The following is a 15,448-nucleotide window of genomic DNA, read 5'->3' on the forward strand; positions in this document are numbered from 1 at the left end:
AGGTACCAAGAGGTTAACAGCTTGTCTGAGGTCACCTGGTCCCCACTATTCTATGATCTACCTACTTAACAGAACTGTGGAAATGACTTTACATGGACATTGTGCTCGGGTGCTGGGTACAACAGCCTGACTTTGCCCCTCCAGTTGTCCAGATGTGCACTAGCGGCATGTGTGCAACTATCTCTGCAGCAAGTCTTCACTTCCAGAATAAACCTTGTGCTTATTAAGGTCCAGTTCAATTTATTCACTTGGCCAGGAAATAGCTTCCCAAAATTAGATGTCGAAACTCAGCAAGTACGAACCAAACGGCTCTTCATATTTCCCCCAGAACTGGATACATCTTGATCTCTTCACATGTCCCCTATCCAGGTCTTTCCATGTGCCCTTCCCTTTCATGCTTCTCTGGCCTACCCTAGTTCTGCATTTAGTTACCTCATCCTCACAATAAAAAATACATGGGAGTCCACCCATCACTACATAAATTCACCACTTTGTAAACCACGCCAACGTAACTCCTATCAGAAAAATGGCTGCACCAGCCATGTTCTTCATTAACTCCCAAATATTTTCTCTTCCTTCCAAACCTTAGACCTGCTTTTTCCCTAGGTTCCGAAAATGGCAGTTTCCATTATTCAAATCATTTTTCAAGATCCAGCCTCAAGAGATCCTGCTAAATAATCAAATCCTGAATCACCCTTCCCTTCTTTAAGTGTGCGACAACTTACAATCTAAAGCATCCCATATGGCAATGAATCACATCACACTAAATGTTCAAGCTTTCCTTTCTAAATCATCTCTAACTAAACTATTCATGAAGGCAGACCATGTCTTTTCCCGTCTTATCCACCCCCTCAGTATTGTACACGTCGGCTGAGAGGATCAGCACTGGTCCCATCATAAGGCGGAGCTTGAACAGTGAGACTCGAGGATCCGCAATGGAAGGGATGGATCACTTTCCCTTTCCCTCGTCTGAAAGGCTGGGGGGAGATAAGGAGACTCCTTAAACAGCTGGTCAGATCCACTGCATTAGTGGGAAGAGGGAAGACAAAATGCTGCTAGAAAATGGAATAAAGCATATCAAGATTTTTCCAGCTCCCACAGATCTCCAAAGAGTGACAGGGTGGCAGCAACTCCTTTACTTTATTTCCCCCCCCGTAAAGGGAGATTCAGTTGAGCAGCACTCCTTCCTGCCCCCAGTCCCCAGCCAGACGTGAGACTACAGGCACTAATCCTGGGTGACAGCACAGGCCTCGGCACTCTCCTCCAGCCCGGAGCTGCAACAGCTGTGTTTCAGTCAGCCAGCATGAAGCCCACCGGGAAAGGGCAGCACACTCGAAGACCAGGGGGCAGCTAAGCCTGAAGTTTTAAGGTGGCCCAGAGGCGGGCTTCTGGGTGACAAAAGAGTCTCAAGACAACTGGCCACGTAAACATGGCTGGATGGAACCCCACAATGATGAAGGTCACCTCTGTGGGTACAGGGGGATGTCAAGGGTAAGGCCAAGTCCCAGTTGTCTGAAGCAGCTGAACAGACAACTCTTTTGGAGAAAAGGAAGCAATCAAAGTGGAATCCGGGTCCATTCAGGACCATGCTCTGCCGTCATATGCCCTATTGCTGGGTCAGCTGCAGACCAGGGACAGGCTTCCGAGGAGAGAGGGAGACACAAGGGACTTCGAGGCCACACACGCTTGGGAGACTTCCAGGAAGGAAAGCTCACTCTCGGGGTCGGTTGACCATGACTTCACCCAGGGCCTCCAACACCTCCCGCTTGTAGTCCTCGAAATCACCATCGATCTGGCTAACACTCTGTTCCTCCACCACCCACAGCTGGCAGTTGGTTTCTGTGATGAGTCGGGCATCGTGGCTGACGACAATGACAGCTTTGAAGAAAGGGGGAGAACGGAGGGAAGGCAGAAAGAAGAAAGAGGGAAATCAGAACCTGAAAGGAGGGAGCCCCAGCTGCAGGATGCTAGATTTGGTCCCTAAGGAGGGCGCCTGAGCTGACTTACCGCCTTTGTATTCGTTGATGGCCTCCCCCAGAGCATCGATAGACTCGATGTCCAAGTTATTGGTGGGCTCGTCCTACAGAGGAAAAGGCATTAAGTGACAAGTTATGATCCTTTCTAAATCTTCTCTAATGAAACTACTCATGAAGGCAGACTTTGTCTTTTCCCATCTTATCCACCCCCTCCAGCACTGTACACATTGGCTGAGAGGATCAGCACTGATCCAATCACCTGTCACTACCATCAGCCTTAACTGCCCCACCCCCCAACAGTCCAGCTCACTCACCAAGATGAGGACATCAGGCTCCCGGCAGGCAAGCTCTGCAAACACAACTCGGGCTTTCTGGCCACCTGTACCAAAGGAAAAGGAGGTCAATCCAACACACTGTTCTTGTTCCTTCATCACACCTTTTACTGTCCACATTTCTGCAGGTAAACCCTGAGTGTGCCTGCTCAGCTTCCCCCATATCTCCTGGGCCCGCTTACTTTCTGCCTGTAGATAGAGCCTATAAACATGAATATTAAGGAGGCAAAGACCCTCCCCAGCTCCCTAAAATGGTACCAGAGAGTTTGCATATCTGGATGGTGTGGGCATGACTCTCAAGGCCAAAGCGACCCAGGCACTTCCGGGCATCCTGGTAGGGCAGGTTGAAACCCCGCTGCAGGTATTCTGTGGGCGTCTCCTCCATGCGCAGCTGCTCTGCATACTGCTGGTTGAAGAAGCCGATTTTCTGCCCGAGAGAGAAGTGGTCGGTGAAGTCACATTTCCACTAATCAACGCTTACTCCCTAGCTCCCAAAGTCGACTTACCAGCCGGTGGTTCTTCCTCATTTCCCCACGAGTCTGCAGAGAAAGCAAATGGGAAGTCAGAGAAGGTGGAAAAGTTGCCACAGCCCCAAATCCCAATGTTTCTAAAGCAGGAACAATCCACAACTGGGCTGGGAAAAAGTCAGTGCAAAAAAGGGACACTATGTTCTCCACAATGTGATAAAAGCACACCCAGGAAATCAGAAGAATGTGGGGACAAAAGAGAGTCAGAGAATACAGCTGGGGAGAAAAAAAGCAGGTTCAGAAGTAGGAAGGTAGAGACCGGAACCAACTTTCCATCTGACAAGACTCATTCACAGAACATTCTCAGGCTTTCACTGAAGATGTGGGTTAAGAGATAGTCTATTGTAGGAGAACTAGAAACACTTTTCTAACCCCCTCTGGGTGTGAAGGGATCGGCCCTCTCAACACTGTCCCACAGGGAGTATGGACTATAGATACAGCCTTTCTAAATGCACTGTACAGCAACACATTGCAAAAGTCCTAGTAGTGGGGCCTCCCTGGTGGCGAAGGGGTTGGGATGCAACCTATGAGGCTATCCACAGCCTCTGCAGCACAAGTTCAATTCCCGGCCAGACAGGGAGCAACCCACATGGCACAGCAGACCTCTCCTGTCTCGCCCGCTGCTCCCCTTAGTAGTGTACTTCGGTCAATCTGCCTGTTCTGTTTCCCACTCTGTCTCTTCCCTTTTACCCCCCACACATCTGGCCTGTGCCCCAGCTCTTGAATGCATAAATAAATAAATCTTTAAAAAAAAAAAAGTACTAGTAGTGGGCTTCATTGGTGGCCTAGGGGTTAAGTCCCAGCGTTATCACTGCAAATGGCCTGAGTTCGATCCCCGGCCAGGGAGCTAACCCACATGGCATAACAGACCTTTCCCATCTCGCCTGCTGCTCCCCTCAGCAGTGTATTTCAGTAGATCTGTTCTGCTCCCCACTGTCTCTGGTGAATCCTCTCACCTCCCCTGCACCTCTGGCCTGCACCCCAGCTCTCATATGCATAAATAAATCTTTATAAAAAAAAAAAAAAAACCGCCATAAAAGCAATCCACCAATTGATCTGTGCACTTCCTAATCATTCTACAATGCACACATGGAGTACACCATGCACAAGGGAGCAGGGAGGGGTCGTGTGTGTGGGGAGAGGAGAGCAGTTCAACCTCAATTCTCTCCTCCCTGAACAGGACTAGACTGCTCTCAGCAGTGCCTCTTGGGAATGTGAATCATCTTCAATGGGTTCTGCAGGTGACTCCACTGCAGAGAGGGCTCCCTGACTCTAGTCTCTGAGGAACAGTTGCATTTTTACACCTCTCAGGTTCTTCCTTCCTGGCTTCAGGACTCACCGGCGTCAGCTTGCCTGTCAGCAGCAGGAGCAGTGTGCTCTTCCCCACACCATTAGGGCCCACGATGCAGACTGCAGAAGGAAGATAGGAGTCAAAGAAGTCCCCTCGAACTTGTCCCGAGGCTCCCACGGCAAAGAGCCAGAGGGAACACAGGCAGAACCAGCGATGCAAGCGCGCAACCCCATAGCCACTCACTCCTTGAGTCCATGTCGATGCCAAAATCCAGGTTCTTAAAGAGCGCTTTCTGACCCTCATAGCCAAATGTCACACCTGAGAGGCAGGAAAAGCAGCAATTAACTTTTAGTCTCTCTGGAAGTTGTGGCACTAAAAAAGAGTAACGGGTCCTCCAATGGATAGAGGACTTGGGGTGCTGCTGGGGTCTGCAGTTGCTCACCGTGCAGGCCCAGCACAGGAGGGCTGAGCGGCGGGGGGTTAGGGAAGGTGAAGCGTACAGTGTACTCCTTGGGGCGCTTCAGGAGCTCGGGGGCCTCCTGTGACTCTTCATCCTGGTTTTTTCGTCGGCACCTCTGCTGCTTTCGAGTTAGGGCTTCCTTTGTTTGTTTTTCCTGGAAGGGGAAAGGAAAAAACACCCTCACACTTCACAGCAGTCCCTGAAAGGTAGGTTAGGGGGCCTTCCTGGTGGCGCAGGGGTTAAAGACAGCACTATCAATCTCTCGCCAGCCACAGCAGCACGAGTTGGAGCCCCGGCCGGGGAGCTGCCCACACGGCGCAGCAGACCTCTCCTGTCTTGCCCACTGCTCCCCTCAGCAGTGTTTTCAGTAGATCTGCCTGTTCTGTTCCCCACTCTGTCTGGTGAATCCTCTCACCCCTCGCACCTCTGGCCTACACCCCCAGTTCTTCTATGCATAAATAAATCAATCTTTGAAAAACTAAAGTAGGTTATAGTGTCCCCAAGTATCTCCCCACCAATTCTCCTGAGAAGAGCCTCCCAGGCCAGGAAGACCCCCAGGTACATACCGCCTGCTTCGTGGATTTGCCACCCGCCTTTAGTTCCTTTAGTTTTTTTTCTTGCTTCTCATACTGCTTCAATAGTTCTTTCTGCTTCTGCTGGTACATCTTCTTGAAGGTCACTAGGACAGGAAAGCGGGAGAGGCATCAAGGGTTATCCTACTGTCTAGCAGAGGGACCACCAGGAATGGAGAGGATGGGGGCTGGCATCGCTGACTAGAGTCCTGAAAAGATTTTGCTTATTACCACATCCCTTTGGGCCCTGCCCTCAAGGACCTTCTCAAGGCTCATCACTTTTCTCCACTCCACTCACAAACCAACCTACTTACTGTAATTGCCCCTGTAGTAATGCAGCCGCTGGGCATCGAGGTGGATAATGTCGGTGCAGACGTCATCCAGGAAGCCCTGGTCGTGAGAGACGATGAGCAATGTCTTCCGCCAGCCCTGGAGGTAGCTGGGTTTTAGAGAAGAATGTGGAAAAATCACAATGGTCAAGCTAGGGTAAAGTGAGGGGAAGCAGACGACAATAGTGGCAGGGAGGGAGGAAGAGATGCACCAAGAGCTGTCAAGAGGACAGCGGAGAAGAGTCAGAGGTAACAAGGGCAGAACGAGAACCAATGGCAACTGCGTATCGAGGGCAACTCACTTATTGAGCCAGATGACGGCGTTGAGGTCCAGGTGGTTAGTGGGCTCGTCCAACATCAACAGTGTGGGCTCCATGAACAGCGCCCTAGAGGGGGCGCAAAAGTGTCAGGGAGGAAGATCCTGGTTCAGAAAGCCCCAGAGAAGCCTATGGTAGGTGGAGCCTAAGATCATAGAAGTTCCGAGCAGAAGATATTGATAAAAAATACTCCCAGGCAGAGATACGTTAGTCTGGAACCTTCCTATGGGCCTGGGTACAATGGTTAGAAGGAAAAGGGCCTTGGTGGGCTCAGGCTGGAAGGGTGGTAAGGTTGGCAGCCCACCTGGCCAGGGAGACACGCATGCGCCAGCCCCCCGAGAACTTCTGTGTGGGCCGATTCTGCATCTCAGGGTCAAAACCCAGACCAGCCAGGATCCGCCGGGCTTTGGCCTCTGCAGCCGCTGCCCCCATAGCCCGCAATTCCTCATACACCTGGGAGGAGGGAGAAGAGGACACATGTCCAAAGGGCCTAGGAATCCCCAAGTCTTAGCTCGTGTCCCCTGCGCCATCTCCTCTACCTTCTCTAGTCTCTCGGCAGCTGTGTCATCCCCCTGCTCCAGCAGTCCCTGGAGCCGACGCTCCTCCTCCAGCAGCTTCAACCTCTTGGTGTCAGCTCGAAGAACAGCCTGTACAGCAGGCGTCTCGTCTGCAACCACCTCTGAGGGGCGGAGGTCAGAGTCAGGACACGCCCAAGGCTGCTACTGCCTCTTCCCTTCAAGTTCCATTTCTGGTTGCCTAACCCCCCACCCCATGATTTGTGCTTGTTCCAAACAAAACACCCCCTAGTCCTGTCCCTCAGTCCTCTCCCCCTTTCCTTTAGCACCCATGCTCCAGTCCAATTGCCCAGCCCTCAAGTCCCCCAGTTTCACCCACCAAATCCCTTTCCCACCATAGCCTCACCCTGCTCACACAGCAACACATCAATGTTGGGAGGGATGCTCAAGGCCCGGTTGGCGATGTGTTTCAGGAGAGTGGTCTTGCCCTTGCTGGAGAATGAGCGTGATCAAGACCAGCTCCCCAACTGAGAAATCTCCCGGCCCCTCCCTGTCCTCCCTCCAGCTGCTCCTCTCCTCACCCATTGGGGCCCACCAGCCCGTAGCGGCGGCCCGCCACAATGTACAGGTCTGCGTTGACGAACAGCTCCTTGCCATGGGCAGAGATGCTGAACTTCTCCAGCTGCAGGAATGGAGTGGCAGAGGGAGGGAGGGGTGTGTGAGAATTCTCCCTTTCAGACAGAAGCTGCAGCTTCTGCAGAGAAGCCTCGGATGAACCCACACCTCTGGCATGTCCCCTTTTCTCACACCACAGTCAATCCCGTTCCCTGTGATGGGAGTTCCCCAAATCCTAGAGCAGCCCAGCCTACTTCCTGCCAAGGGTAGGCCTCTCTACTTCTATCTTCTCATTCAAGTTGGCAGAATTTGGGGTGTGGCAAACACCTCCAAGCTTTCTTGCCAGGGGCCTGAACTACTCACCCCGCTTCCTGGGTTGCCTTGGCCATCCCGGGACAGGAGAGAACTGGAACTTACCTGGGTGAAGCGGCTGGAAGGGCTCCCCTCCCCAGACCTTACCTTAATGTCAGATGCATTCTCTAACATGGCTTGGCGGGAGGACATCTCTGCTTGCGACACGGAGAAATCATTCTCTGCAGCATTGGCTGCTTTTAATGAAGCCACCTGACGCTCATACTCTATCTAAAAAAGAAAAGTCATGTTCCAGGTCACTACCAGGTTTCCATCACCACGTGACAGCCCCACGTCACCAAAAACTAAAACACAGTTCTTCCCACCCTCAATTTTTTTACTTGCAACAGCTCCCAAAACTCTCCCTCCTGTTGCACAATTCACATGTCCTCTACCTGAAGCGTTACAAAGTAAATCCCCCAACCCTGACCACTTAGAACCCAGAGACTTACCTGTTTCTTCCGCTTTTTCTTTTCCTTTTTACTAAGGTGAGCATAGGGATCATCAGCCTTACACTCCCCTTCTTCCTCCTCCTCTCCTTCCTCCTCTGAACCCTGAAAGAACCAGATGATTAAAAAAATGACGGTTCTCTTTCAAAACTACTTCATGTCATCCATCTCCCTAGTTCCACAGTCAGCTCTTTCCTTCTCCACCCAGAGGGGTGAGATATCTTGAAGAGTCCTCCTCATTCTCACCCCCGCCCCCAATCTCCATGCAGCCTTCCATCATTTCTGCCATCAGGGTGGCACAAGGTGGACGGCATGAGTAAGTGTGTGAAGTGCAGCAGTGGATGCGTAGCTGTAAATGGAACTGCCAACATGATGTACTTGAGGGCAGGATAAATGAAATAGGTTCTTCTCAAATATCAAGTGAGGTTTTGACTTCTACAGTTTACATGCCATTAGGATGCAGCCGGAGAAAAATCCAACAGAATCACAGAATTAGAAAGTGGTGGAGGTGACTATAGATCACTACACACTCCTGTATCACACAGATGAGATAACTGAGACCCAAAGAGGCAGGAAGAGGTGTTCAAAGTTGCAGCTAGTGAGTGCCAGTCAGAAGCCAGATCATGAGGCCAGCACAGTGTCCCTTCCTCTCTGCTCAGGGACTGGAAATGATGGCCCTTCGGCCAAATCTGACCTGACACCTGTTTTCACAGCCTGGGAATGAATACTTTTCACATTTTCAAAGAGTTGTGTTTTTTTCCTAATTAATTAATTAATACAAGAACCAGAGTACAGGCCAGATGCGTGGGAGGGTGAGAGGATTCACCAGAGACAGAGTGGGGAACAGAACAGGCAGACTGACGAAATACACTGTGGAGGGGAGCAGCGGGCGAGAAAGCAGAGTCTGCTGCGCCACGTGGGACCCTCGCCGGCCGGCTGGGATCAAACCAGCGCTGCAGAGGCTGCAGACAGCTTCACGGCGTTGCGCTCAACCGCCTGCGCCACCAGGGGAGGCCCTCAAAGAGCATTTTTTTTTTTTAAAAAAAGGATCAGCGGTTTCCCTGGTTGTGCAAGGGGTTAAGACGCAACCTATGAAGCTATCTGTAGCCACTGTGACATGAGTTCAATCCCCGGGCAGGGAGCAACCCACCTGGCACATCAGACCTCTCCTGCTTCCCCCGCTGCTTCCCTCAGCAGTGTATTTCAAATCTGCCTGTTCTGTTCCCCACTCTGTCTCTGGTGAATCCTCTCACCCCTGGTACCTCTGGCCTGCCCCCCAGTTCTTGTATGCATAAATAAAAAAATCTTTAAAAAAAGTAATAGTAATAATAATAAACGATCAGAGAGACTGTACATGCTCCACAACATTAAAATCATTTACCAATTCCTGCTCTGGATTAACGGCAGCCCCAGACCCTGGTACCCCACAAGGACCAGAGCCCCAGTGCCTCCACCCAACACAACACACACCTGCTCTACTTTTTTAGCTTTCTCCTTTCCTTGTTTGGGTGGCTCCTTTTCTTTGGTTATTTCCTCTTCATCCTCCTCTTCTTCGTTGTCCAGAGCAGCAAATTTATTTTGAGGCTAACAGGGAAAAAGACAACAGGCCTGATGAAATGCTGATCCCTGAGACCCAGCATCTCCTCTTGCCCAGACTCTCTTACCTTGACCTTCCCCTTTGACTTCCCTTCCTTCCCCTTTTTGCCCTTGAGTCCTGGTTGTTGTTCTTCAGACACAGCCTGGAGGAGACATACACACGCATCAATTTGGGACTCTATGGCTTAGCAAGCACATCAAGGGAGTCTAGGAGTTAACTATACTAGGCAAAGCTACAGAAAAAAATAAGACCCAGAAAAACCTCAGCCGCCAGCCGGAGATTAGACCGTAAAGAGATAACTGCAGAAGATCAGCAGAGCTAAGGGACTGTGGGTCAGGGAAGTAAGCAATGTGGCTCACGGCCTGAGCCCTGGAAGGCTTCACTGAGAGGGTATATCTTGGGAAGAGGTAACAAATGGGGACTGAGAGGGGAGAAGACACAACATACAGAACAAAGGTGTCAACACAGTCAGTCTGGAGGCCAAGACGTTCAGAATAGTCTCACGTAAGCCCACAGAAGGGTCCCAGTGAAAAAACAGACTCAAGGGTCTTTTCGATTTGAGTTTAGAAACAATAATAGTCACTGTAGATTTATAAGTGATTAAAAAAACTATTTTTTAAAAAAGTTTATTTTGACATCACAAGCAAGTGTGGCCCAGAATAGCTAGTTGAAAAGCAGGAAAACGAGCCAGGGAATTACCACACCAATGCCAGAGGTGTCACGTGGCAGGTGGTGACTGGCAGAGCCAAGGTTTTCACCTTATTGATCCGATTCTTCTCTAGTTTGGCAGGTTTGGGAGGATGTTTTTCTTCTTCCTCTTCCTCACTCTGATCCTGAATCAGGGCTGCAAAAACATTTCCACCCTGGAGAATGAAAAGTCAGAGAAGTCAGTGGGAGGCCCAGGTTGCATCCAGGGGATCTCTGTCTCCTGCACAGCCAACTTACCTTGCTCTTCTTCCCTCCGCGGGGTACCGGAGCAGGCACTGAAATGACAGGGGAAGACATGGTAGGAAAGGGAATTATGATGCCTGGCTCCTCAGTCTAACCCAACTCCAAGAAGAGGAGTGAAGCCCCACTCTCCCCATGGCTAGGGATTCCCGGTGCCCATGTCCCCTCAGTGGCTCACCCTCATCTTCTTCATCACTGGCAGGCACCGAGAGCTTCTTGAGGCGCTCCATGAGCTCTTTCTCCTCTCCATCATCATTATCCACATCCTTCTTCCGCCGGCCTTTCCGGGTATCTCGCTTTTTTTTTTGCTGTTAAAGTAAAAGAGAATGAAGCCCAGGCCCCTCCTGCACCCCTCGCCCATCAGCTGAGGTGAACCCATGTGGGCTGGAGAGGGACTGGAGAGCCCGACGCTTGTACCTGCTGCTGCTGCTGTTGTTGCTGCTGCTGCTCCTTCTCCTTGAGCACTCGCTCTTCCTCCTCCGCCTGCTTGTCTTCTACTGCCAGCTCCTCAAAGAACTATAAAAGGAGTCAAGACGAGGTCAGCATGGCTCAGAGACCAATCAAGCCCTCTGCCCCACATTCCACCCTCGACCTACTTTCCTTCTTCTCTTGGACCCTCCCCCTTCCTCACGTGGCCATATTTGCTTAGCATCATTTCTCATTGCTAACCCTCATTTCCTCACCGTTTTTTTGGTCTTCTTGTCCTTCTTTCCTTTCTTCACCACTCTGTCTAGAAGGTTAAGGATACACTGTAAATGTTTATATGCAAATTTCAAAGCAGTCTGAGCTCCCCTGCAAAACTTTTAGTGGCTTTCACCCTATTTTACTATTTTCCTAGCTCCACTATCACTGCTTAAAACTCTGCACTGTCCTATAATACAGACAACAGTGGCTTAGTCCAGGGAGGCAGTGGAGGTAGAGAAGCAGAATTCACAGGGTAAAGGCAGAGGTAGGAAGTAAGAGTATTCAGAGATGTCTATGTTTTCAGCAAGTAAAATTAGTCGGGCTGGTGGCACCATTTACTAATTCGGTATGCTATACTGGTAGAAAAGGCTCCCTTTCCCTACCCTGCCCACCCATGGGGGAAAGATAAGGTGAGGAAATGAATTCCCCCGGGAAGTGTCATTTGTGAAACCAGCAGGCCATGTGGGAAGAGCTGTCTGGTGAGTAAAAGAACATGTGCTCGCAGAGCGCTCAGCCCAAATCACACTGCTCTATATTTAGCTGCATCAGCCTTTTACCCTAGAGAGTGACCCGGGAGACTGTTTGGCTTGCGTTCCCCGAGAGCAAAGTGGGAAGTCACTGAAAGGTTACCGACTGAACAAGGTCCAGCTCCCCCTTCTCTCTATCCTTGTTTCCTTGAAGGCAGGGACTATGTCCATCTCCCTTTAGTCCCTCTCTCCCCAGCATTCTGGGGGGCAACCAGCAGCCTCAGATTTTTCTTTTGAGTCCTGTCCTCCTATTTGCGTATTTTCCTCCAAACCATGCCATGTATCCACTGCAAATGCTACCCAGAAGCGCTCCTGTAATCTGTGGCCCTTTGCCATCTATCACATTTAGTATTCTCAGACCAAGATTCCATGTAGTCCACAGTACTCACTTATCCAGGCAAGTTTTTTTGTTTTTTTTAGAGGCATGTTTTATTTTATTTATTTATTTGTTTGTTTGTTTGTTTGTTTGTTTATACATGCACTGGGTACAGTCAGAAGGCGGGAGGGAGAGAGAATTCACCAGAGCCAGAGCGGGGAGCAGAGCAGGCAGAAGGACCGAAGTACACTGCTGAGGGGAGCAGCGGGCGGCAGGAGAGGTCTGCGCGCCATGTGGGACCCTCCTCAGGTGGCCGGGGAGCAGCCGGGGATCGAACCGGCGCCCCAGAGGCTGCGGGCAGCTTCGCAACCCAGCGCTCAACCGCTGCGCCACCGGGGAGGCCCTATCCAGGCAAGTTTTACTGAGCATCTACTATGCCAAAAAAATGGAGCTAGATAAGGACAATTGCTATAATTTAGAATTCCACAGACCAAAAAGGCCCTATTGTAACTTTCCTGCTCTAGTTCCCCACCCACACTGTGTTCTAAACACTGGCTTGTTCTTGTTCCTTGATTAAGTCCAAGGCAGGCTTAAAGCTGTCTCTGCTTGATCTGTGTCCTCCTCCCAGGACATATATAAAACCTAATCCCAATACTGAGTGACTAGTGTGGTGGGGCTGAAAAGATGTACAGGAGAAATAATGAGAAGTTCTATGTACTATTCCAAAGAGTCTACTCCTAAACACATTAAGAAAGACCACATAAGAAGAGGTGACAACATCATCTCACCCTAACACCGAGGAGTGACTCAGCCCGCACACTTAATTTCTCCCGAAGTCTACCACAACTATACCACCTCTCTTCCTTTTAACTCTCTTTTGTACTTTAAACATCACTCTGATCCTTACTGTATGGAGAGAAAAGATGGTACACAGATCTAACTGTGAAAAAATGTAATCACTAAGGATCAGAAAAAGGGTAAATGTGGTTGAAGTAAATGTGCATCCATTTCTCCTCCTAAGGGCTCCTCCCCTTTAGCACATCACTCAAGCTGCTCCCAGCAGAGCCAAATAAAACAGCCCCCTTAACATTACCATCTCCTCCCCCAATTACTGTGTATCCTTGCCTTCACTGAGTTCCAAAGCGTAGTCTACACTAGCCCCACTTCCTCCTGTCTCATTCCTTTGTGAACAGCTGCAATCTGATTTGGACACATTTCCCAATGAATCCTTTCACTGAAATTGCAGTTGATTCCAAAAGCCTTTTTTTTTAGTCCTTACTTTGTCTGACTTCACCGCAACATCCCATACTACCAGGCTTTTGATTCTTTTACTTCTTTCCTACCACCTGACTCCAGGGATCCTGCTGCTCTGCCTCCAGCTTGTCTGGCTATAGTCTCTGTCTTCCTCAGTCTCACCTCGTCAGCCTCCTTCACATCATCTCCCTGAATTGCTGGCGATCTTTTGGGTTCCTACATTCTGCCCACTTTTTGCTCCATTCTGCACAATCTCCAGGGCACTCCTCCACATCCAAACTTCAACTACACTCACTTGTCTCTTTACTTCTAGGCTAGATTTTTCTCCACAGTCACCAAACAAGCCCTCTCCTGACCATCTCCTAGATGTTTCCCAGAAAACTCCAACTCGACATTCAAACACTAATCTTACCTCTTCTCACTTCCATCCTATAGCCTATTACTGCTTTCAATTAATAGTTTACTATTCAGCCTCCCTGGTAGTGCAAGAGGTTGAGACGCAACCTATGAAGCTATCTACAGCCACTGCAGCAGGAGTTCGATCTCCAGCCAGGGAGCTACTCACATGGCACAGCAGACCTCTCCTGTTTCGTCCACTACTTCCCTCCAGCAGTATATTTCAGTGCATCTGCCTGTTCTACTCCCTACTCTTTCTCAGGTGAATCCTTTCACTCCTCCCCACACCTCTGGCCTGTACCCCAGTTCTTGTATGCATAAATAAATCTTTAAAAAAAAATAGTCTACTATTCACTGAGTTACTTAGTGTCATCCTTAATTCTTCTTCTGTCACTGGGTCAGTTCCCAGTTCTTGCCCAGTTCTTAGTCTTCACTGCCTTGGCCTATTCTCTTACCACTTCTCACCTAATCATTGCCAGAGCTTCCTACATGGTCTCCCTGCCTTCATTTTTGCCCAACTCAAGCCATTCTGTACCATCAGGGTGAGCTGATCAGATCATTCCTCACACACTTCACCACAGGCACTTACATTATCCTTATGCATGTCAATGGGTCCTCCTTCTAAGGTCTTTAAGATCAAACTTCTTAGAAGAGCATATCACAGTATTCATTATCTGCCTCCTGCACATCTTTCCAACGCTATCACACCCTACTGGGAAAGTCACTCGATACTGAGAACCAGCCAAACTCAGCCACATCTCTACCTTTACACAAACTTCTCCCTCTGCTTCGAATGCGCTTCTCCTTACTAGATCATATTTATCATTCAAGAATGAATTCAATTACCACATATTCCTGAAAGGTTTTGTGGGAACTCCTCCCCACCTGTCTCAGTTAAATACCTTGCCTCACTTCTCCCGTGCCACAGCATTCTCAAAAACAGGCATCTGATTACTGTTTTGATCCCTCCACTAGAGAAGGGGTGCCCTTCAAGACAAGGCCTAGCTTTTATCACTACCTTCCCAATTCCTTTGCACAGTACCAGGTATACAGTAGGCATCCAATAAATGTTTGTAAAATTACTCACTATGTACCTTCTGTAACAATTTGTAGTCATTTAACCTCCCCCTTGAACTACTGACGCCTGGGAGGATGTTGTTTTTCTCCTCTCTCCTCCCCAAAGCAGTTTATATGGTGCTTAATTAAAAACTGAAGCTTAACAAACATTCGCTGCTTTTCAGTAATCTTAACCCCCATTGCAACACCTAGCAGCTACACACTTGCTCCGGTTGAGTCAGAAGGGCGGCGCAGGGAAGAGCTCAGGTAGGAGTCGTCACCTGAGCAGCAGATGGAATCACGGCCCCCGAGAAAGTGCGAGCGCGCGCACCGCGGGGCCGGGGGAGGGCGTGAGGCGCAGCTCAGACATTCCTGTGGGCCGGGAAATACACAGCGTGGTGGGGCAAGATGTCCAAAAGAGAAAGGAGGCCCTTCTCATTTCTCGCCATCTCTCCCTCGGTGCCATATGCTCCTCTTCATCTTCCGCCCGGTCCCACCGAAGCCCGCGCAGCACCCCGGCACCCTGTCTGCACTCCCCACCCGAAGCCCACCCCTGCAGGGGCCAGCGCCGCCCGCGCCCACTGCACGCATGCGCAGTAGCCCCCTCAGGGCCTGGGCCGCCTCGCGCCCGTGACCCTCGCCTCTGACCAGCGCCCTCTCCTCTCCCTTCCTCAGCCCCGCTCCTTCCCTCCCTGCCCATCGGCCTCACCTGTGGGGCTCGTGCTCTCCCCGTCCCCGATCCACTCGGGCTCCGGCGGCTGCTGCTTGGGTCCCTTCGGCATCGCGGTGGCAGTTGCGGCTACTGTGGCGGCGCCGGTTCTATTTCCGCTTCCGGCAGCGTGGGGCCCGGAACGGGTTGACTCTGGACGCGGACGAGGCCAGCCCCGCCCCCAGCGGCGCACGTGCTCGTGGTAACGTCACCTCGGGGGCGTGCCC

General features: G+C 50.5%; 2 protein-coding genes across 3 annotated transcripts in view; both read right to left on the reverse strand.

Annotated features, from left to right (window-relative positions):
• LOC311188230 (class I histocompatibility antigen, Gogo-OKO alpha chain-like) overlaps positions 1–15,448 on the reverse strand; it is a gene marked incomplete at both ends in the record, with an annotated part of 867,329 nt that overhangs the window by 793,514 nt on the left and 58,367 nt on the right. The window lies entirely within an intron of this gene.
• ABCF1 (ATP binding cassette subfamily F member 1) lies at positions 1,712–15,299 on the reverse strand (the record flags this gene model as incomplete). 2 transcript variants are annotated; one of them, XM_084228969.1, is made up of 25 exons in its annotated part: positions 15,222–15,299; positions 10,963–11,009; positions 10,697–10,795; positions 10,458–10,587; positions 10,277–10,314; positions 10,090–10,194; positions 9,399–9,473; positions 9,205–9,318; positions 7,738–7,839; positions 7,394–7,516; positions 6,901–7,001; positions 6,726–6,811; positions 6,344–6,483; positions 6,109–6,257; positions 5,790–5,873; positions 5,473–5,597; positions 5,153–5,265; positions 4,569–4,740; positions 4,370–4,444; positions 4,175–4,245; positions 2,815–2,847; positions 2,567–2,735; positions 2,291–2,355; positions 2,008–2,080; positions 1,712–1,878 (listed from the first exon to the last, which is right to left on the reverse strand). In XM_084228969.1, exons 1-25 carry the CDS (start codon positions 15,292–15,294, stop codon positions 1,712–1,714), a joined length of 2,529 nt encoding a protein of 842 aa, XP_084085095.1. In that variant the 5' UTR covers positions 15,295–15,299. The 2 variants fall into 2 exon arrangements, with proteins under 2 accessions (XP_084085095.1, XP_084085096.1); XM_084228970.1 differs by lacking the exon at positions 7,738–7,839.

Source organism: Talpa europaea (genome assembly GCF_964194135.1).
Source record: "Talpa europaea genome assembly, chromosome: 2".
Taxonomy (NCBI): domain Eukaryota; kingdom Metazoa; phylum Chordata; class Mammalia; order Eulipotyphla; family Talpidae; genus Talpa; species Talpa europaea.